This window comes from Tachyglossus aculeatus, chromosome 1, assembly GCF_015852505.1.
Source record: "Tachyglossus aculeatus isolate mTacAcu1 chromosome 1, mTacAcu1.pri, whole genome shotgun sequence".
Lineage (NCBI taxonomy): Eukaryota > Metazoa > Chordata > Mammalia > Monotremata > Tachyglossidae > Tachyglossus > Tachyglossus aculeatus.
Genome location: NC_052066.1, coordinates 102,464,181 through 102,488,547, shown reverse-complemented (window position 1 = coordinate 102,488,547; position 24,367 = coordinate 102,464,181). Strand labels below are relative to the sequence as shown.

General features: G+C 44.2%; 1 protein-coding gene across 1 annotated transcript in view; it reads right to left on the bottom strand.

Annotated features, from left to right (window-relative positions):
* LOC119929711 (carboxypeptidase B-like) overlaps window positions 1-24,367 on the bottom strand; it is a 40,219-nt gene that overhangs the window by 4,682 nt on the left and 11,170 nt on the right. Inside the window, exons 4-9 of the mRNA XM_038747953.1 lie at window positions 23,006-23,105; window positions 22,812-22,913; window positions 20,343-20,444; window positions 18,470-18,580; window positions 18,179-18,269; window positions 15,256-15,458 (exon numbers count right to left, since the gene is read on the bottom strand). Of these exons, the coding sequence (XP_038603881.1) occupies window positions 15,256-15,458; window positions 18,179-18,269; window positions 18,470-18,580; window positions 20,343-20,444; window positions 22,812-22,913; window positions 23,006-23,105 (709 nt within the window). The remainder of the gene's footprint in view (window positions 1-15,255; window positions 15,459-18,178; window positions 18,270-18,469; window positions 18,581-20,342; window positions 20,445-22,811; window positions 22,914-23,005; window positions 23,106-24,367) is intronic.

The window sequence follows — 24,367 nt, the reverse complement described above, 5'->3', positions numbered from 1 at the left end:
GGATTTCAGGTACCTCTACAGCATTAATGTCATCTCACAAAACCAATCACCTCACTTTCTAGACATGTGCTGCTTCAGTCAGGTGGAGCATTTTTTCTGAGGTGGATAGCATGGTGGCTATTTGTCTACTCTCTCTCCCATTGCCATCCATCAAAGGCTGGCCTCACATTCCCTTTTGTGTGAGCTCCTCGGCCCTTTCCTCTTCTCCACAGGTGAACTTCCAACAGTGTCCCTTCCCCCTCCACTCAGGGCATCTCCTCTGTTCTTCCTTCCCCTTCAGCTTCAGAACTCTGAATTGCATTTTTGTCACTTCAGGCAATATTGCTCTCTGACCTATTTCTGAACTCCTAGACACTGCTTAATCCAGGGGAATTTAGTATGCGTTGTAATCATTGCTTAGATTCACGAACTGGGAGATTGCCATTGTTTGAAATTTGACTCGAGTCTTCTTCAGCATCTCAGTCCCCCGTCATAACCAAAGGTCACACTTGGGATCGTTTTGTCTCCCTTAACCTGCCTGCTTTGATCTGAACTTTAGAGTTGGTATGTTCGTATGAAAATCAAGACTGGCTTCCACTTCCAATTTGCCTCTCCCTAAATGTCTACCAGGGCTGCATACTGAGAACAGGCTGCTTAGAACTTGTACATTTCTTCTGGCTGGAATTGCAGTGCCTTTGCTCATGATCCACTGACTGTGTCTGCACTACCCAAGGTGAGAGAAAGAGGAAGCATTGGTCTTGCTTATAATGCTCCATAGACATCCGCTAATGGGGAAATTTAGGCCAATAAAGTCCAACTTGGGACCTACCTGCATGAAACAAATCAACTGGATTGTGACAACTCCTTCACCTGGGCTGAGTTGGGCCATTAGCATTTCAACCTTTCCATGCAGTATTATGGCAATGTGAACTAGGAGGGAATCTCCATAGCAATAATAATAATAATAATTATTATTATTATTATGGTACTTGTTAAGTACCTACTATATGCCAGGTACTGGTTTAAATGCTGGAGTAGATACAAGTTAATCAGGTTGGACAGAGTCCTTGTCCCACATAGGGCTCAAGGTCTAAGTAGGAGAGAGTAGGATTCAATCCCCATTTTACAGATGAGGTAACTGAGGCACAGAGAAGTTAAGTAACTTGCCCAAGGTCATAGAGAAGACATGTGTTGGAACTGGGATTAGAACCCAGGTTCTCTGACTCTCAGACCCAAGCTCTTTCCACTAGGCCATTCTAATTCCCTACCATTAACTGAGAAGATAGCAGACATGATACTGCTGCTAAAATCCAGTAATCCAGTACAGGGATGGAGCTGACCCCTGTGTTCAGTACCATTGCCTGGAATGCCCTCCCTCTGCCCATCCGCCAAGCTAGCTCTCTTCCTCCCTTCAAGGCCCTACTGAGAGCTCACCTCCTCCAGGAGGCCTTCCCAGACTGAGCCCCCTCCTTCCTCTCCCCCTTGCCCCCCTCTCCATCCCCCCCATCTTACCTCCTTCCCTTCCCCACAGCACCTGTATATATGTTTGTACATATTTATTACTCTATTTATTTATTTTACTTGTACATATCTATTTTATTTATTTTATTTTGTTAGTGTGTTTGGTTTTGTTCTCTGTCTCCCAGTTTTAGACTGTGAGCCCACTGTTGGGTAGGGACTGTCTCTATATGTTGCCAACTTGTACTTCCCAAGCGATAGTACAGTGCTCTGCACACAGTAAGTGCTCAATAAATACGATTGATTGATTGATTGATTGCTGACACTGAAATTTTCATGCTGAGAAGTGAAAAGATTGAGCCTTCCACAGTGTATCCATAGAGAATTAGTGAGACGAAGCATGTTCTAGTGGAAGAAGCGTAGGCTTGGGAATCAGAGGACATGACTTAGTGGCAGGAGCACAGTCTTGGGAGTTGGAAGTTGTGGGTTCTAATCTCGGCTCTGCCACTTATCAGCTGTGTGATTTTGGGCAAGCCACTTAACTTCTCTGTGCCTCAGTTACCTCATCTGTAAAATGGGGATTTAAACTGTGAGCCCCATGTGGGACAACCTGATTATCTTGTATCTACCCCAGTGCTTAGAACAGTGCTTGGCACACAGTAAGCACTTAATGAATACCATTATTATTATTACTATTATTATTAATCCCAACTCCACCACTTATTTGCAGTGTGACCTTGGCCAAGTCACTTAACTGCTCTGAGCCTTGGTTCTTTCACCTGCAAAAAGAGGATTCAATACCTGTTGTCCCTCCTACTTAGACTGTGAACCCCATGAGGGACCTGATTACCTTGTATCTATCCCAGCACTTAGTACAGTGGATGGCATATAGTAAAGGCTCAGTGGGAAGAGCACAGCCTTGGGAGTCAAGGTCACAGGTTCTATTCCTGTTTCCACCACTTGTCAGCTGTGTGACTATGGGAAAGTCACTTAACTTCTCTGTGCCTCGGTTACCTCATCTGTAAAACGGGAATTAAGACTGTGAGCCCCACGTGGGACAACCTGGTTATCTTGTATCACCCCTAGTGCTTAGAACAGTGCTTGGCACATAGTAAGTGCTTAACAAATGCTATTATTATTATTAAATAGCACACATTATTATTATTATTATTATTATTATTATCATTATTATTATTATTATTATTATTACTAGGACTCCTTTCATTCCTTGTCCAAGTGGAATCGACAGTGCATCTTTAACTGGGGCACTCAGACACCCAGGAATTGTCAGAGGATGTTGTCTCAGAGCTCTGTTCATTTTGTGACACAAGAGTAGCTCCAATGACAAGGTATTCACACAGTGGCATGGACCCAACCGTTGAGTTTACAGAAGACAAAAAGTGTTCTTGTGGAAAAATCAGGAGGCTAAAGGGTACAGGAGAATCCTAGAGTGTAAGCTCATTGTGGGCAGAGAATATGTCTATGGACTCTGTTATACTGTACTCTCTCAAGCACTCAGTAAAGTGCTCTTCATCCAGTAAGCGCTCAATAAATGCCACTGACATTGATTTCTAATGCTGCATTTTGCTTGGAAGGTCAGGAGCTTAGACAGTGAGCTCCTTGTGGGCAGGGAAGATGTCTACCAATTCTGTTTTATTATCCATTCCCAAATGCTTGCAAGCCTACAACCCTGCAATAAGTGCTCAATAAATATAATTAATTGATTGAGCTGTCAGGCTTGGTAGGAGCGATAAGCATTTGTCAGGGTGGGAGGGTGGAACTGGAACCACTCTCTCCTGTGGCTAGTCAGGATTCATTCCAGTTTTGGTCTCTGAACCTCCAGGGGACAAGGAAGGTTGAATTAGTTGGAGGTGCCAAGCCCACAGAACAAATTCACACTGATACGCACCATTTTACTTCCAAATAAACATTAAATTAAGCTGAGTAACTGGGATGGGCAGACCCTCTCACAGTGGGGAATGGTAGAACAGCTCAGACTATTTTTTCATGTGTTTCCAGGGTTTATGAAACTCTCAAATGCTTTTGTCCAAATACTTTCTACAGCATTTTGATCAATGTTTGTTAAAAGACAATGGAATTTGATGCTAATGATGCCTGTCTACTTGTTTTGTTTTGTTGCCTGTCTCCCCCTTCTAGACTGTGAGCCCATTGTTGGGTAGGGATTGTATCTATCTGTTGCTGAACTGTACTTTCCAAGGGCTTAGTACAGTGCTCTGCACACAGTAAGTGCTCAATAAATAAGATTGAATGAATGAATGAATGAATGAAATTAAAGACCTTGACAAATTGCAGTAAATAAATTTTAAGTTTCAATCCCTGTCCTGCTGGTGGATTACAGTGATCCTCCCCAACTAGACTACATCCACCCCTTTCCCCCCACCTTCCCCTGCTCCTCCTGGTCCAGGCCCAGTTGAGAGACCAAGAGGAGCTCGAGATATTTTTCTGGGAGAGGAAGCCTTCCGGCAGCTGTCATAACAGAGACGTCCTGCCAGATGATGTTCCAAGGTACCACCTAAGGCATTGGCCCTCTGGTACAGCTATGTGAGGAAGTGATTTCCGTCAGAGTTGGAACCCTCACTGCTGGTAGAACAGGCTAAAAACTGGGTAGGCAGCCCCTCTCGGAGAACAACACTAGGCAGGGATTACCCAGTGACTCTCCTTCCTTCGCGTGACTCTCCTCCTTTCAGTGACTCTCCTCCTTTACTGCTACTGATCCTAACACTTTGTCTCCTGGGTGGAAGTTCCCCGGGCTGCCCTCTCTGAGTGAGGGTCAGTGCTCCAGTGCTTTGCGCACAGTCAGCACTCAATAAATACTATTGAATGAATGAACGAGTGAATACCCCATATCAATCAATCAATCAATCGTATTTATTGAGTGCTTACTGTGTTCAGAGTACTGTTCTAAGCGTTTGGGAAGTAAAAGTTGGCAACATATAGAGATGGTCCCTACCCAACAGTCAGGCTCACCAGTGTGAGGCAGCAGTCAGTCAATCAGTCAATCACATTTTTTGAGCACTTACTGTGTGCAGAACACTGTACTAAGTCCCTGGGAGAGTACAATAAAACAATAGACAGACACATTCCCTGCCCACAACGAGCTTTCAGTCTAGAGGCAGGACCCTGAAAGTTTGAAGTTACTACCTGGGGGGCCGAAATCCTAATCTTTCCCTTGAATTAACTGGAAATCAGTCCTGAACCACAAACTGATAATCTTGTATCTACACCAATGCTTAGAACAGTGCTTGGAACATAGTAAGTGCTTAATGAATGCCATTTAAAAAAGTGCAACAGAGCATCATCATCATCAATCGTATTTATTGAGCGCTTACTTTGTGCAGAGCACTGTACGTGCAGAGCACACAACTTCAATGTTCCATTTAAAGGTTCTCAAGGGAGGCAAGAGGCATCACATCTGTCCCAGGCATTTCAGCACTCCCTGAATTTCCCCCCTCACCCAATTTTGCTCCATTAGGGACTTAAAAATCCCATCACATGTTCATTTCATTTCTCACTTTTCCCTAGGAGTGTGGAATTCTAGGTTCATTCTCCCCTCCGCCTCAAGCTCTATTTTTAGTTAAACAGTAAAATGATGATATTTTCCACAGAGAAGCAATGTGGCTAAGTGGAAAAAGTGCAGGCCTGAGAGTCAGAGAATCTGGGTTCTAATCCTGACTCTCCTTTGTGACATTGGACAAGTCACCTAATTTCTTTATGCCTCAGTTTCCTCATTTATAAAATGGAGATTAAATACCTGCTCTCTCTCCTCAGGCTGTGAGTTTATGAAGGGACAGGGACTGTGTCTAACCAGATTATCTTTTATCTACTTGAATACTTGGCAGTTGGTAAGCTTTTAACAAATGCCATTATTATTATTCCAACGTGCAAAGTGAAAGGGAGCAGGGCCTCTGAAGTCATTACCGAAAAAAGCCAGGAAAAAAGAGAGATAGTGACCTAGAGAAACAAACACACTAAAGGCATTTGGAGAAACATGGAAACAGAGACAGAGAGGGCAAAATATGTGAACAGAGACTAAGAGGAAGGAGAAAAATATTTGAGAGGGAAGAAAAAGAAAGTAGATAGAGAGCACTTGCGTGTGAGAGAGAGGCAGCATGGGCTAGTGGAAAGAGCCAGTCCCAGGAGTCAGAAGACCTGGATTCTAATCCTGCCTCTGTCAGTTGCCTGTTGTGTGACCTTGGGCAAGTCACTCAACTTCTCTGTGTCCCAGTTGCCTCATCTGCAAAATGAGGATTCGATTCCTGTTCTCCCTCTTACTTAGACTGTGATTTCTATTTGGGACAGGAATTGTGCCCAACCTGATTAACTTTTATCTACCCTATCGCTTAGAAATGATTGACAGATAGTAAGCACTTAACAAATTCCATAAAAAAAGGGAAGACAAGGGAAGAGAATAATAATAATAATGATGGTATTTGTTAAGCGCTTGCTATGTGCAAAGCGCTGTTCTAAGTGCTGGGGGGATACAAGGTGATCAGGTTGTCCCACGTGGGGCTCACAATCTTAATCCCCATTTTACAGATCCTCATCTGTAGCTGAGGTACAGAGAAGTTAAGTGACTTGTCCAAAGTCACACAGCCGACAAGTGGTGGAGCTGGGAAAGAGAAAGAAAGAGAAAGAAAGAGGAAAAGAAACTGAAGGCAAGTATATATTTAAGAAGGTCTAGGGAAGAAACAGCATGCACACATGCATATGTATTATTAATAAATTATATATCCTAAATGATATTATTTATTATACATTATATTGCACTATAAGTTACTTGCTACAAATTATTTATTTATATTAATGTTTGTCTCCCCAGTAGACTTTAAGCTTGTTGGACACGGGGAAAGTGTCCATTATCATCATACTGTACTCTCCCAAGAGTTTAGTACAGTGCTCTGCACATAGTAAGCACTCAATAAATGCTATTGATGATGATGATTATTATTATGGCGTATTGCACCAGGCACACAGATTAATTAAATGATATCATAAGCACCATTTTCCTGAAGTCCCTCCAAGTCCACCAAATCTAGAATGTTTCTCTTTGGGGACCCTGAACTTCCCTACTGTTTTGGTCCGGGCTCTTTGCAGTGTCCTCCCAGGCCCTTCTGAACATGGGTGCAGTTTGTGAGCCAAATAACCTGGCAGAGGATGGCTGGGTGCTAAGAATTAAAATACTAGACCTAGGTGCCTATGCTGCTCTGTAAGGGACTGGACAGAGGCCGGACCAGTTGAGAAATGGACCGTGCAGAGCAAAATCAAGTTGTAAGTGCATCATATTGTGTATATATCTATAATTCTATTTATCTATTTTGGTGGTATTGACACTTGCCTACTTGTTTTGTTTTGTTGTCTGTCTCCCGCTTCTAGACTGTGAGCCCATTGTTGGGTAGGGACTGTCTCTATCTGTTGCCAAATTGTACTTTCCAAGCACTTAGTACAGTGCTCTCCACACAGTAAATGCTCCATAAATACGATTGAATGAATGAATCATCAAGGCAAGATGCCACCTTTCCTTGCATGTGGCATGGAATGAACTGTCAGTCACACATAGGTCTTTTCAGCGACCCTCACCCACATGGATAGGATCTCAGCCTTCACCCACATGGATAGGATCTCAGCCCGTCAGAAGTGCCATATTTAAATACAAAGGACACCTATCCGGAGGGCACAGAGCCTCAGGAAGTCACCTACATCTCGTGTTAAGGAGGGGAGTTGACAAGTAGAAGTACTTGCTGATATGTAGTTATGCTCTTAACCCATGCCTCCCTCAACCTAGCCCATGAGGCCACGAGTTCCAGGGCTAATTTGGTCCTACCCCCAGTGGCTCTGCCACAGAATAATAATAATAGTATTTGTTGAGTGCTTCCTATGTGCCAGGCACTGTTCTAAGCCCTGGGGTAGATACAAGCTACTCAGGTTGGACACCCTGTCTCACATTCATTCATTCATTCATTCATTCATTCAGTCGTATTTATTGAGTGCTTCTGTGTGCAGAGCACTGTCCTAAATGCTTGGGAAGTACAAGTCGGCAACATACAGAGACGATCCCTACCCAATAACGGGCTCACAGTCTAGAAGGGGGAGACAGACAACAAAACAAAACATGTAGACAGATGTCAAAATCGTCAGAACAAATAGAATTAAAGCTATATGCACAACATTAACAAAATAAATAGTAAATATGTACCAGTAAAATAGAGTAATAAATCTGTAGAAATATATATCCAGGTGCTGAGGGGAGGGGAAGGAGGTAGGGCAGGGGGGATGGGGAGGAGGAGAGGAAAAAGGGGGCTCAGCCTGGGAAGGCCTCCTGGAGGAGGTGAGCTCTCAGTAGGGCTCTGAAGGGAGGAAGAGAGCTAGCTTGGTGGATGCGTGGAGGGAGGGCCGGGGGTCAACGGTGGGACAGGCAAGAACAAGGTACAGTGAGGAGGTTTGCGGCAGAGGAGTGTAGGGTGCGGGCTGGGCTGTAGAAGGAGAGAAGGGAGGTGAGGTAGGAGGGGGAGAGGTGACGGAGAGCCTTGGAGCCGAGAGTGAGGAGTTTTTGCTTGATTCGTGGGTTGGCAGCCAGGGCTCACAGTCTTAATCCCCATTTTACAGATGAGGTAACCGAGGCACAGAGAAGTTAAGTGACTTGCCCACGGTCACAGAGCAGACAAGTGGCGGAGCCGGGATTAGAACCAAGGTCCTTCTGACTCCCAGGCCTGTGCTCCATCTCCTAGGCCCTGCTGCTTCTCATAGAATAGGTTCATTTGCTGTAAGGGGTGGGTTTGCTTCAGGCCTATGGCCTGGGTCATTGTTGGTCCTCCCTACCAGCTCTCGATGTATAGAGTTATGTATATGCCAGCAGAACTACCTGGTCTATGTCTGGGTTGTTAGATCCTGCTTCCCTCTCGCTCCAGATTCAATATGCCAAAATTAAAATTAAAATTAAAACAGTTCTCCCGCTCCCTAAACAGAGCCTGCTGCTGCTCATTGCTTCCCTGAGCCCAATTCTGAGGTTCTTCTCTCTGGAGTAGTCCTGATAGCTCCAGGATGTCCCACCTCCCCAGCTCCCTCCTTCTTGTCCTGACGTTTCTAATTCCTTACTTTTTCCCTTCTCCAGAGTCCAACTTTTGTTTCCGTTTCAGCTCCTGTCCATCTCATGGCTTAACCCTCTCAGCTAATCACCTCTTGGGAATCATCTCTGAACCAGTAAGAGAACACAGGGATGTTTTAGATGGGGACACCTTCATTCAAGTGGTGATTTTGTATGTAGATGTTCTGGATATGCTCAGTTCCAACGATATATTCTTAAACAGCTTAAAAATTGACCAGAAAAATCCATGCTTAAAAAAATGATAGTTACATTTCCATTAGTAGAGTTATAGACTAGACAGATCGGCATTCTCCAGGGACTGAAAAAAAAATCCATAAAGTTCCATGACACTCTACTCTGCCATACTTAAAATATTGAACTTGCTCAAATGCAGATTCCAGTATTTTCCATATTCAATGTTCCTATCAATCCTACAGAAGCATCTCCCGCCTGATGGGACAGATATTCCATTCTATTTATTCCTGCAGTTAATTTCTGAAGTAAGAGATTGGACCAGTGAATTAATACCGATGAGAACTTAGTTTTGATATTCAGTCACTTATCACATTGTGGAAAAGATCAGTAGTGTCAGGCACATTCTCCTCGATTTGTTCAGTATAAAAACAAACATCTGAGATAAAGTTGTTTGCTTTTGTCTTTGTAGGATGATTACAGATACTGTTTGGGGAAGACGAGGATTCTCTTTGGTTCTCTGTAAGCTCATTGAGGGCAGGGAACATGCCTACCAACTGGGTTATATTGTACTCTCTCAAGTGCTTAGTACAGTGCTCTATACATAATAAGTTCTCTTAAATACGATAGATTAATTGACTGATCTTCCTTGAGTTTGCTAATGCTGATCTTTGAAAACAAGTCTGGGAAATATTAATAGAGGGCTGACCCAAGCAGCATGGCTCAATGGAAAGAGCACGGGCTTGGGAGTCAGAGGTCATGGGTTCAAATCCTGACTCTGCCAATTGTTAGCTGTGTGACTTTGGGCAAGTGACTTAACTTCTCTGTGCCTCAGTTACCTCATCTGTAAAATGGGGATGAAGACTGTGAGCCCTACGTGGGACAATCTGATCATCTTTTATCCTCCCCAGCGCTTAGAACAGTGCTTTGCACATAGTAAGCACTTAACAGATGCCTTATTATTATTATTATCCCTCATTTATCTTGTTTTTAAATGAGGAGGTAATTGCTAGCAGAAAGTCTCACTGGCTCACAGGGGTTGAGAATTTATCCATGGACTCCAGACACAAACTGGTTATCCCATGAACTCCTATCCTGTGAGTTATTGGCACTTTATTGGGTAGTGAAAAACCTGGGTGGAAGGTGGCATTTCATTATTTTGCTTATGCTACAATTATTTTTAGATTCCTTGGTCCCAGGATCCTAGATGATCAGTATATAGGGGAATGTTTCTAGAAACTGATCCTGTGAAGCTCATTCTAGACCTGCTGGTATCTTTAAGACTGTGAGCCCATTGTTGGGTAGGGATTGTCTCTATTTATTCCCCAGTTGTACCTTCAAGCTCTTACTACAGTGCTCTTCACATGGCCTGGAATGTCCTCCCTCTGCACATCCGCGAAGCTAGCTCTCTTCCTCCCTTCAAAGCCCTACTGAGAGCTCACCTCCTCCAGGAGGCCTTCCCAGACTGAGCCCCCTCTTTCCTCTCCCCCTCTCCCTGGCCTTACCTCCTTCCCCTCCCCACAGCACCTGTATATATGTTTGTACAGATTTATTACTCTATTTTACTTGTACATATTTACTATTCTACTTATTTTATTTTGTTAATATGTTTTGTTTTGTTGTCTGTCTCCCCCTTCTAGACTGTGAGCTTGCTGTTGGATAGGGACCGTTTCTATATGTTGCCAACTTGTACTTCCCAACTGCTTAGTACAGTGCTCTGCACACAGTAAGCGCTCAATAAATACAATTGAATGAATGAATGAATGAATAAATACGATTGGATGAAAGCTGGAGGCCAACAGGGCTCGCTGGAAAGCAGTACGACCTAGAGGGAAGAACATGGGCCTAGTAGTCAGAGGACTTGGGTTCTAATCCTGACTCCACCACTTGTCTGTTGTGTGACCTTGGGCAAGTTACTTAGCTTCCCTGTACCTCAGTTACTTACCTCATCTGTAAAATTGGGATTAAGACTGTGAGCCCTATGCGGGACACAGATTGTATCCATTCTGATTAGTTTGTATCTACCCCAGTGCTTAGTACAGTGCCTGCCCTATAGTAAGTAGTTAAAAATACCAAAAAACAAAATTTCAGAAGCAAATCCAAAACCAGTTCTTTGAGATCAGAATTTAGCTCTGGCTCATCACTACCTGGCTGAGAACAAACTGGATAAAGTTAATGTTCTCATTCAGGTGGAGCTTGGCTAGGTATATGTATACTGATGCCCAAATGGGTATTTTACCTATTCATTTAGATTAAATAACATAGATCCTCAGTTCTCCCAGGGGCTGAAGTTCTTCACTAGGAGGCTCCCCTGGCACTTTAGTAGGAGTTGGGACTCAAATCCCCAGAGAATGTTTGTGTTCACAGCTACTTTACAGGTGCACACTCAGGGCTGCCAAGTTTTAAGCTGCCCCCTACAAGTCTAAGAGAAGTGCTGCTTCCTCTAGAGTGCCTCCACTTCCTCTCCTCCAGTCTCATCTTGATTTCATCCAACTGGGCTTGCATGGAAACTGCCCTTTCTAAGGTCATCAGTGATCTCCTTCCTGCCAAAGCCAATGGCTTCTACTCCATCCCAATCCTACTCAACCTCTCAGCTGCCTTCCACACTGTGGATCGGCTCTTCTCTGGGAAACATTATCTAACTTTGGCTTTCCTGACACTACTTTCTCCTGGTTCTCCTCCTGTCTATCTCTCTGGCTGCTCTTTCTCAGTCAGTTTCACAGGCTTCTCCTCTGTCTTCCATCACTTAACAGTGGGAGTCCCTCAAAACTCAGGTCTAGGTCCCCTTCTATTCTCTATCTACTCAGACTCCCTTGAAAAATTCATTCATTTTCATGGCTTCAACTTCCATCTCTATGAGGATGATTCCCACAGCTACATCTGCAGTCCTAAACTCTGTAGTGTCTTATTTCTTCCTGCCTTCAGGACATCGCAACTGCTGACACCTCAAACTAAACATGTCCAAAATCATCTTCCCACCTAAACCCTGTCTTCCTCCTGATTTTCCCATTACTGTAGACAAAGCCACTATCCTACCTATCTCACCACCCTTGACATTATTCTCAACTCATCTCTCACATTCAATCCACATATTCAATCTGACCTTCACTACATCACTAAAATGTGCCATTTTCTCTCCATCCAAACCGCTACCATGTTGATCGAAGCGCTTATTTCCTGCCTTGACTACTGCATCTATCTCCTCACTGACATCCCTGCATCCTGTCTCTCCTCGCTCTAGTCCATGCTTCACTCTGCTGTCTGGATCAACTTTTCTAAAAAAAAGTTCAGCCTACATCTCCTTAATCCTCAAGAACCTCCAGTGATTGCCCATCTACCACTGCATCAAACAGAAACTCCTTATCATTGGCTGTAAAGCACTCATTCACCTTGGCCCCTCCTATGTTACCTCTCTGATTTCCTGCTACAACTTAGCACACTCTGCTCCTCTATCACCAACCTACTCACTACACCAATCTTACTGTTGACCCCTTGCCCACATTAGACTGTGAGCCCACTGTTGGGTAGGGACTGTCTCTATATGTTGCTAATTTGTACTTCCCAAGCGCTTAGTACAGTGCTCTACACATAGTAAGCACTCAATAAATACTATTGATGATGATGATTATGCTTCCGGCCTGGAACATTTTCCCCCTTCGTATCTGACAGTTGATAGCTTTTCCCTCTTTCAAAACCTTATTATAAGCACATCTCCTCAAAGAGGCCTTCTCTGACTAAGCCCTCATTTCCCCTACTCCCTCTCCCTTCTGCATCACCCTTGCACTTAGATTTTCATCCTTTGTCTACCCCTCCTCAGCCCCATAGCACTTAAGTACATATCTATAATTTATTTATTTATATTCATGTCTGTCTCCCCCTCTAGACTGTGAGGTCTTTGTGGGCAGAGAATGTGTCTACCAACCCTGTTACATTATACTCTCCTAAGCTCCTAGTTCTGTAATCAGCACATGGTAAATGCTCAATAAATATGATTGCTTAACTGATTGACATGGATCTTCAATGCAGAGGAGTGGATCCACTCTGTTTGCATTTTCCTTTTTATTCCAGCTTTTAACTAGCTAGACAGTTAAGCCCGATGGACAGGAAAGGTTCATCTGAGACATCCCAAACTTTTCCATCATGCTGTTACATCCTGAACCCTCAATCCCCTCTTTAACCAGCAGAATTATGAGCTCTTTGCTTGTGGAACACTTTGTTCTTGCACAATTTGAGAGTAGAAATATTGAAGGAGCCAGCAAACAGTGTTTCCCCTGGTTTCTGGAAAATGCCCTGTGAAAAGTACCGCTAAAAGAGATCTCCTGACCAAGTGCAGCTCTGTGTTTCTTGGAGGAGACAAGGGTAACTTTCTCATTGTCATTTTGTTTTTCATATTATTCTACTACTAATTCTAATAATAATAGTATTTGTTAAGGGCTTACTATGTGCCAGGCACTGTAGTGTTGGGGTAGATAGTGTTGGGGTCCCTCATGGGGCTCACTGTCTAAAATAAGAGGGAGAACTGGTACTGAATCCCCATTTTGCAGATGAGGAAACTGAGACCCAGAGAAGTTAAGCTGCTTACAGAATTAGAATGCTTACAGGGTTAGAGTTAGCATTTAGCCTTAGGAAGTATGAATAGTTAAAAACCCCCAAGCATTTTCCCCAGTTTCACTGCAGCTGAATTGACATTCTAGGTCCATGTTGATTTGGTTTGCCAAAATGTATGGTAATAGTTATAGCGATAGAGAAGCAGCAGGGGCATGAGCCTGGGAGTGAGAAGGTCATGAGTTCTAATCCTGGCTCTGTCATATCTGCTGTGTGACCTTGGGTAATTCACTTTACTTCTCAATGCCTCAGTTACCTCATCTGTAAAATGGGGATTGAAACTGTGAGCCCCATGTGGGACAGGGACTGTATTCAACCCAATTTGCTTGTATCCACCCTAGCGCTTAGTACACTGCCTGGTATATAGTAAGCACATAACAAATACCTTAATAATAACAATAATAATAATAATTTAATGGATTAATGGCACCTGCTGACTCATACAGTTCCTCTAGACTGTAAGCTTGTTGTGGACAGGGAATGCATCTGTTTATTGTTGTATTCTCCCAAATGCTTAGTATAGTGCTCTGCTCACAGTCAGTGCTCAATAAATATGATTGAATGAATGAATGAACATGATCTCTGTTTATTTCCCCATTCCCTGTCCTTTACATGGAGTTGCCATCCCTGCTTCTGGAAGCCAAGTATTTCTGGAGAATTTAAAACTATTTGCACTGACTGTATTACTTCTGAAATGAAGCCTGCTCCTGTTCCTTTACCATTCCAGTCCAGAACCGCCCTGAAGAATGGGTGTGGTTTGGCACATTCACTACCACCTGTCCAGGTGGCCCAAAGCAAAGTGGCATACGGCAATTATCTAGGTAATTTGATCTGGCAGGCAGCCAAACTGGCTAATTTAGGCCCTGGAGGGGTCTTTTTGGCCCAGCTAATTGGGTTCGGATGTCCTCATCAGTTCAATATATTACTGTCAAAGATTGACTTCATGTGCTGCTTTTTAGACAAATGTGCCAAACTCCTGTTGCTATTTGGTGTGGTTTGCCTATACAGAGTGGGAGAAGTTACGCATGCGAAGCTTAGCAGATCGACCAAGTAGGCAACCCTTGGGAAGGACAGTCATGATCCCCGAGAAGACAGGGAACTAGAAACAGGGAGTCTCCCAAATGGTTTCTTGAGTGGGAACTGGTGATGGCTGGATGCCAGAGAAACAGGACTAGTGGAGTGATATGGTGGTCCTTCTGACCTGGGCTCTTAGTGTTCAAGGGTGGTGCCACTGACACAAGCACAAGGAGAAAATAATGACAAATAATCTTACTCCAGGTGAAACCACAATATAACCAGAGCTCACTGAACTCCCCCAAATACTTTATAGTACCAGTCTTTATTATATCTAAAGACAACTGCCCAGCCAGACTAGTCTTGTGGAAGCAGCATGGCCTAGTGGAAAGAGCACAGGCCTGGGAGTTGTAGGATCTGGATTCTAATCCTGGCTTTGCCACTTGCCTCCTGCATGACCTGGGGCAAGTTGCTTCACTTCTCTGTGCCTCAATTTCCTCATCTGTAAAATGAGGACTTGATACCTGTACTCCCTCCTACTTAGACTGTGAGCCCCATATGGCACAGGGACTGTGTCCAACTTGATTATCTTGTTTCTACCCCAGAGCTTAGGACAGTGTTTGACACCCAGTAAGTTCTTATCCAATACTACAACCTTTGTGTCCCCTTTCTATGAAGTGCTTCTTCATAGTTATATCTGTATCATTTCCCTTTCCAGCTAACCCAACTTTCCATATCAAGTGGAAATAATGAATGCCTTCTCTCCCCCCAAAGCAACAGTCGACACACTGAACTAGCTCTCGAAATTGCTCGAAGGTTTCTATTCTAGTGTTGGAAGGAAGTAGACCAGGGACGTGATTTCTCTGACAGGCCAAAGGATTGTTTAGTAAGTAAGGGCTCCTTACCAGTTCATCGAAGTCCTTTGGGATATTGTAGTTGTATGAGTAGGGGAAGAGTAACAACTGAGAATAGGAGTGAATGGTCAGATAGGCCTTGATGGAGGAGAGCTTGCTTCGGACGAAATCGGCCAGGGCCTTAGTTTCCTTCTCCGACTCAGGGCGTGGTCCGCAGTAAGTGTCATCACATGGGTACTTGGAGGCTCCCATTGCTGCAGAAAGTGGGGAGTCAGAGTCAGGAAGCCAGACAGGCAATGGACCAGGATTAAAAAGCTGTTCTTCCCCTACTGCTTCAAATGTGAACCCACAAGACTCCGGGACAGGGATTGTGTCTAATCTGCTTGTAATGTATCTATTCCATTGCTTAGCACAGTGCCTGGTACATAATAAGTTCTTAACAAATACTAGTTATTAGGGCAGCAGTGTGGCCTAGTGGAAGGAACCCGGATGGGACTGGGAGCCAGGAGACTGGGTTCTAGTCCCGACTACACCACTGGTCCACTATGTAACCTTGTGGGAGTCACTTGACCTTCTCAGCCTTGATTTTTCTATATTCCAAGTGGGGTTAAAATACTTATTTTTCATCCCTCTTGGACTGTGAGCCCCTGAGAAACAAGGACTATGCTTCAACTATCATCTCCATGCAGATGACACTCAAATCTACATCTCCGCCCCTGCTCTCTCTCCCTCCCTCCAGGCTTGCATCTCCTCCTGCCTTTAGGACATCTTTACTTGGATGTCCTCCCACCACTTCAGACTCAACATGTCCAAGACGGAGCTCCTTATCTTCCCTCCCAAACCCTGTTCTCTCCTTAACTTTCTCATCACTGTGGACGGCACAATCATCGTTCACGTCTCACAAGCCCACAACCTTGGTCTCATCCTTGACTCTGCTTTCTCATTCACCCAACATATCCAATCTGTCACCAAAGCCTGCTGCTCTCACCTTCACAACATTGCCAAGATCCACCATTTCCTCTCCATCCAAACTACTACCGCATTAGTACAATCACTCATCCTATTCCAACTGGATTACTTGCATCAGTCTCCTTTCTGAGCTCCCAACCTCTTGTCTCTCCCCGCTTCAGTCTATACTTCACTCTGCTGCCCGGATTATCTTTCTACAGAAAGGTTCTGGGAATAATAATAATAATGATAGCATTTATTAAGTGCTTACTATATGCAAAGCACTGTTCTAAGCGCTGGGGAGGTTACAAGGTGATGAGGTTGTCCCACGAGGGGCTCACAGTCTTAATCCCCATTTTACAGATGAGGGAACTGAGGCCCAGAGAAGGTAAGTGACTTGCTGAAAGTCACACAGCTGACAAGTGGCGGAGCTGGGATTTGAACCCATGACCTCTGACTCTCAAGCCCGTGTTCTTTCCACTGAGCCAGACTGCTTCCCATGTCATGTGCATGTGCATGACATGCTTCCCATGTGCATGCCACCTCTCCTCAAAAATCTCCAGTGTTTGCCTATCAACCTCTATATCAAACAAAAACTCCTCACTATTGTCTTCAAAGCTCTCCATCACCTTGCCCCTTCTTGCCTCACCTCACTTCTCTCCTTCTACATCCCAGCCCGCATACTCTGCTCCTCTGGTGCTAACCTTTTCACTGTGCCTCTATCTCACCTGTCCTGCCTTCAACCCCTGGCCCAAGTCCTCCTGGAACTCCCTGGAACATCCTCCCTCCTCAAATCCTCCAAACAATCACTCTTCCCCCCCTTCAAAGCCCTACTGAAGGTTCACCTCCTCCAAGAGGCCTTCTCAAACTGTCCCACTTTTCCTCAGCTCCATCTCCCTTCTGCATCCCCTCAACTTGCTCCCTTTGCTCTTCCCCCACCCCACCCCACAGCACATTTGTCTATAAGTATATATCTATAATTTTATTTATTTATTTTGATGCCTGTTTACTTGTATTGATATCTGTCTCCACCCTTATAGATTGTAAACCTGGTGTGGGTAGGGATTGTCTGTCTTTATTGCTGAATTGTACTTTCCAAGCACTTAGTACAGTGCTTTGCACAGTCAGTGCCCAATAAATAATGATTGAATGAATCTTGTATCTACCTCAGGGTTTACCACAGTAGTTGGGACATAGTAAGTGCCTAACAAACTCCATAATTATTAGTATTATTACTTAATAAATGCCATTATTATTATTATTATTATTGTTATTATTATTATTAAGGTGTTTCCAGGGGAGAGAGACTTGGCCTCTGATTTAATCAATGTATTGGGGCTAATGGTTCCAAGAACTATTCCACTTGACTTTTGAGCTTGTTTGAGCTCTAAAGCCTTGGGGAATCTCTGTTACACAGGTCAGGGTGATTCGTTATGAAATGGTTATCCAGATTTGGGAAGACATACATCTTACCCAGTCACTTTCCTGAGAAACCTGAGAGTGACTACTTAGGAGATTAATTAAGAACCACGACTTTATCCTGCACATTTTTTCTTCATTAGGATCTATAGGTGATTCTGGAAGTTAAAAAAATAAAAAGCTCGTACATCTCTTCTTGGATTAGCAGTACACATTTTTCTGGGCAATGCATCTTAACGCTGCCACCCAATTGACAGTGGATTGTGTCTGACCTGATTATCTTGTAACTGCCCAGTGCTTGGGCTTGGGGCATAGTAAGAGCTTAACAAATACCACAATTATTTATCTAGACTGTAAGCTCCTTGTGGGCAGGGATCAGCTCTAGCAACTTGGTTGTATTATACTCTCTCAAGAGCTTAGTAGAGAGCTCTGCACAGAGTAAGCATTCAATATATAGCATAGATTGATCAACTGACTGGAAATGGAAACATTATTGTTTTGTCCTTTCCCAAGAGCTTGGTTGAGAGCCCTGCACATGGTAAGTATGCAATATATACCACTGATAGATTGATTAGAAATGGCCAGAAAGCTCCTGGGCCACACTTACTACACCATTTGGCATCGAAGTTTCTGTTTGGGTCGGTACCAATGCAGTTGCTGTTAGAAGAGGTGGAACGGGTCTTTCTCCACATGCGATCCTGAACCAGAGAGAGCAGACTGTGAGCTCTATATGTTGCCAATTTGTACTTCCCAAGCGCTTAGTACAGTGCTCTGCACATAGTAAGCACTCAATAAATACGATTGATGATGATCTAGGATTAGGGCAATCTGAACTCACCAACACCTAGTTGCTTCCTGCTCCAACTAACACACTTTGGGGTGGAGGCAAGGGATGTACCTTTTTCCAGGTGTAGACATAGCCATCGATGTTGACCACGGGCAGGATGTAGAAGTCAAGGTTGTTGAGGAGATTGGCCATCTGGGCATCAGTTCCATAGGTGTTCACAGCCTAGAGACGGCGATAGGGACATGCAGATCTAAGTGAATGTCGGCCACCATGGGTCCATTAGCCCAGAAACAGTGGGAGGTGGGTGGGAGGTCAGTCCCATTAAGGGAATACTCAGTTAGGCGGTTCAGTTGCCAGCACAATGCCAGGTTCCATTTTAAAGGGCAGACTCTGGTCGCCTGGGCCACCTTCGCTGCTGAGACAACAAATAGAGCAGTTCATTTCTCATGCTGTTGTTTTCAGCCTTCCACAAGCAGACCAAGGTTTAAAATGGTGGGCAATTTCCCCTTGGGGTGACCAATCATTCAATCAATCAATCAGTGGTATTTAGGGAGTGCTTACTGTGTGCCGAGCACTGTGCTAAACTCTTGGGGAGTACAATATAGCAAGTTAGAAGGCACGTTCCCTACCTACAAGGAGTTTACAGTCTAGTGGGGGAGACAGACAGTCAAAGAAATTACAGATAGAGTGGAAGCCGTTTCACCCAGTGTATAAAGAGAGTCCTCTGTTAACATTATCTAAAATAAATACACATTATATGATTCAAAATAACTCTTTTATGGTATTTGTGTAGCAGAGTGGCCTAGTGGATAGAGCACAGGCCTGGAAGTAAGACGGACCTGAGTTCTAGTCCCAGATCTTCCACTTGTCTGTTGTGTGACCTTGGGCAAGTCACTTCACTTTTCTGTGCCTCAGTTACCTCATCTGGAAAATGGTAATTATGACTATAAGCCCCATTGAGGACATGCGTCTGTGTCCAATCTGATTACTTGTAAATACCCCAGTACTTTGAACAGTGCCTGGCCTGTTTTTTTGAAAATATATTTTGTCTTTCTTCTCCATTAGATTGTAAGTTTCTTGAGGGCAGGGAATATATCTTTTGCTGCTGTTGTATTCACTCTAATGCTTAGGACAGTTTTCTGCACTTTTGATTACTTAAATTTAATCTCTTGCCTCAAGCTTCCTTGTTTGATCTTCAGAATGACTGAAAACAATCTACTCATCTTCTCACTATTCAATTTTTGGAGTAAACGTTGATTCAGGAACACAATAACATATATGACCCAGTCCATAATTACTTATTGGTCACAAAAAAATAGATAGCGTAATAAACTTGCTCTAAAGTGTCTGGATTCATTTGCAAATGCTCTAAAGGATACTTGACTATCCTATCTTATCTCTGTAAGGATAGAGATATAAGACCTACTAATTTCTTGGTGCAGATGGTTAACTCTCAGTGATGTTATGGGTTGCTAATTGGAATTATAATATGCCTACAAATCAAGAGCACAAGAGTTTCAGTATTTCTTACGGAGATCTCTCTAAAACTAAACTAGAAGAGGACAGTTGGGGAAGTCGAAGCTTCGGGTGGGCTCCTTGGAAGAGCGATTTTATTTTCTTGCAAATACTAATTTTGCTTACTTCATCTAGTCAACAGTCAGGTACTGTTTGTTGACTAGATCAGCCCAATGTTCTGGTGGATGCATTTTCCCATTCCTCTTCTTCTCAATCTTCCTCTGCTTCCTCCTCCTCCTTATCTTTCCAGCAATTTTCCATTTTATCTCTTAATGGCAGAGGGGAGGGGAAGGAAGATGGGGGAAGAAGCTTGTGACCAGGCTCAGAAAAGAGGGCTGGAGGAAGTTCAAGTGGAGAACTCCTATAAATTTGGGCCATGCCTGAAGATTTAATTTAGCCCACAGAATGCTTCCCTCCTCCAGCTCAGGAATTTCCTTCCCACAGTTGCTTCATTGCTCATCTCACTGACCTCTTTCACAAACCACTGGCAGAATGCATGGGAGATCCACTCTCTGGCATGGAAACCACAGTCCATGAAGATGGCTGGCTTGTCTGCTCCTTCTTTGCCAACCTATTCCAAACAGAGAAATAGTGGTAGAAAACACCCACAAGTGAGCAGCCTGAAGTTAACACTCCACCAGTCAGTCAGTCAATCGTACTTACTGAGGCACTTACTTGGTGCAGAGCAATGTACTAACCGTTTGGGAGAGTACAATACAACAATAAACAGACACATGGGGAAACTCGACAGCAGCGCGTGAATCTCTGCCCTTTGGGCACCTGGTATTGACCCCACCCCTAGTCCCACAGCACTTATGTACGTAGCCATAATTTATTTATTTGTATTACTATCGGTCCCCCTCCAGACTGTAAATTCACTGTGGGCAGGGAATGTGCCTACCAATTCTACCAAGAAGCAGCAGGGCTTAGTGGAAAGAGCATGGGTTTGGGAGTCAGAAGTCGTGGGTTCTAATCCCAGTTTTGCCACTTGTCAGCTATGTGACCTTGGGCAAGTCACTTAACTTCTCTGTGCCTCAGTTACCTCATCTGTAAATTGGGGATGAAGACTGTGAGCCCCATGTGGGGCAACCTGATTACCCTATATCTACCCCAGTGCTTAGTAAGTGCTTAACAAATATTGTTATTATTATTATGGATGGGAAATGCTGGGGTTTCTGTCTCTTGAGCCACAGGGGCTAAGACAAAAACAAGTATATTTCTGACTACCAGAGAGGGAAGTGGGCACAGGCCAGCGCCCCTGGCATGCCAAGTTCTTCGGCCCTCTGACCCTGGTGGTCGGTTCCCTGGTTTTTCCTCAGACCCGGCTCAGGCAGGCACAGGGACCTCCAGGAGAGGATTCAATCACAGGACAGGAGGCCCAACTGAATATTCAAAGCAGCAGTGGCTCCTCTACAGAGTGAGACAACCTGATTGCCTTGTATCTACCCCAGCGCTTAAAACAGTGCTTGGCACATAGTAAGTGCTTAACAAACGCCAACATTATTATTATTATTAATTCTGTTATCTCCCTAGAGGTTGGTACAGTACTCTGCACGCAGTAAATATCGCTGATTGACTTATTTAATGAAAACATAATGCCAAGAAGCAATTTCACACCCTAGATGGTAACAATGATCAAGCTGCTTTTTATTTTTACTGAGGTTGTCAAGATCATATTTCCAGGGGATGCCTGATTGTCACCTCTTAATTGTTCTATGATGTTATTATTCATTGACACAGCTAAGACAACTGCAGGTGTTAATGACTCCTGCCCAACTGCCAGGAAATTTTCCTTCCCTCCCACTCTTGACACTTAGTCCTTGGGAATTGTATTTGTTCATTAGTCTTAGATGACAGAAATGACATTTGTAGAAGACACAAACAAATTGTTGGTAGAGTTTATAATGCTATCTGATAGACTGAAGTTTATGGATCTCTTTAGGGAAAGGAGTGGCAACACCAGATGGGAGAGACAGTTTCATCAAGGTAGATTATCATTTACATGGCTTGCAGGGACGGGGCTGAATTTATGGGTTGGAGTGCTCACCATTTTATGGCATTTTCCTTTTGGATCAATCTAACTGAGAGCAATAAGAGCTCAACGTAGGATATGAGTGGAGGTGGAGGGAGAGAGGCCGGAGGGAGAAGTGGAAGGATGTGGAGTAAAGAAATGAATGACAATAAATTAGAATCCCCCACTTTGAAGCACTTCTACTAGGTAGTGTGCCTAATGGAAGCCTGGAATTCTAGTCCCAGCTCCACCACTGGCCTGCTGTGTAATTAATTCATTCAATTGTATTTATTGAGCGCTCACCACATGCAAAGCACTGTACTAAAGCACTTGGGAGAGTATGGGAACAGCATGGAAGAGTGGGTGGAGCCTGGGCCTGGGGCCTGGGAGAAAGTCATGGGTTCTAATACCGGCTCCTCCACTTGCTGCTGTGTGGCCTTGGGTGAGTCACTTCACGTCTCTGGGCCTAGTTACCTTATCTGTAAAATGGAGATTGAGACTGTGAACCCCATGTGGTACAGGGACTGTGTCCAACAGAATTTTCCTGTATCTACCCCAGCGCTTAGTACAGTGCCTGGCACATAGTAAGTGCTTAACAAACACCACTGTTATTATCACCTATAAGCAAGTCCCTTAGGGTCCCTCTCCTTCAATTTCCTCACCTGTAAACATGTTGTTGGACAGGGACCGTCTCCATATGTTGCAAATTTGTACTTCCCAAGCGCTTAGTCCAGTGCTCTGCACACAGTAAGCTCTCAATAAATACGATTGAATGAATGAATGAATAAAATGGGGACAAAACCCCTGAACTCCCTCCCTCTTAGGCTGTGTGTCCCCCGTGGCACGGGGATGATCCCTAGCAAGGCATCTAGTAAGCACATAATCGATGCTATCGTTATTGTTGTAATTATTATTCCTGACAATTACCTTGAGGACGTACATGTTGCGCTCTTCAAAGGTGGTGCCGATCACAATCCGTGACACAAGCTTTGGGTTCTCCTCAGCCATCTGCTGGGTCCAGGCTTCAATCTGCAAAAAAACCACCCCATGGGGGTTAGAGCAGAGTTGGATCACCTCCCGAAGCAGGTGACACCCCGCAAGGAGGACTTCCCCCTTCCTACCTGCTCCCAGGTGTTATACTTCTCATAATCGTGCCCCGTCGCCCGAGCCTGGTGGTCAAACTGAGCCTCCAGCACTGACTGCAGGTTGTCGATCAAAACCCTGTGGGAGAGTAGCAGTCAATCAATCATATTTATTGAATGCTTCCTAGGTGCAGAGAACTGTATTAAATGCTGGGTCGCAGTGATGACTGGTGTGAAAACAGGCACTTTCCGTCCTATCCCCGGCCCTGGCAGTGAGTGACTGATTAATTCAACCTTACTGGTGGCTGCCCCATTTGAAACAGCAGCAAGTTTCCTCCTGCCCTTGATTCTGATAAGCTGAGAGATTCCCACAGGGATTCTTTCCCTTCCCTCCCCCACCTCCAGCACCACCCCCACATCCCATCCCGCCACTGAGAATGACTTGTGGAGTGCTGGGCTCCGGGAAGGACCGAGTTTCAGTTGGGGCTTTCTTGGTCCAGAACATTTTTGAGGAGTTCAGTTCCCGCCTACATCATTCTGGGAATGGATATCTGGAATGGGCTGCATTTCTGGGGTTGAATAGTCCATTTTTAACCCCAGAGATGGATAATTCACCACTGGTTCCTTCAAATGCCCTGGTGCTACAACCAGAGACAGAGTCCTGGCCTGCTTGGTCTGCCTAGCTGCTTCACAGGCCATCCAGCCCAGGACTCTGTTTCTGACTGTGTAGCTAAGCTACTAGGTGATTTACTGGGTGCTGTATTTGGGCTCACAGCCTAAGAGGGAGGATTGACAAGTGTTTTGTCTCAATTTTATAGGTGAGGCAACTGAGGCAGAAAAACCCTAAGGGACTTGCTCATGGGTACTCTTCCAAGCGCTTTGTACAGTGCACTGCACACAGTAACTGCTCAGCAATGGTGAGGTTTAAGAGGCCTTCCCTGATTAAGCTCACTTTTCCCCTACACCCACTCTCTTCTGCATCACCTACTAACTTAGATGTGATTCCTTTAAGCACTTAATATTCATTCCATCCTAAGCCCCACAGTACATAGCCATAATTTATCTATTTATAATATTTTCTGTCTCCCATTCTAGACTGCAAACTTGCTGTGGGCAGCGAACATGTCTACCTACTCTATTTTACTCTCCCAAGTGCTTAGTGAAGTGTGTTACACACAGTAAGCACTCAATAAATATCACTGATTGGTTTTTTTTTCCCCTGGGAATCCATCCACAGGGGGTCCACGCTGTCATTGGTGTTTTGACACGAACTCTGGTAACAGAGTGATGTTAGTCTGTCACTCCACATTCATTCACTCAATCAATCAGTGGCATTTATTGGGTGCTCAGTGTTTGCAGAACACTTTATTAAGCACTTGGGAAAGTACAATAGAATAGAAC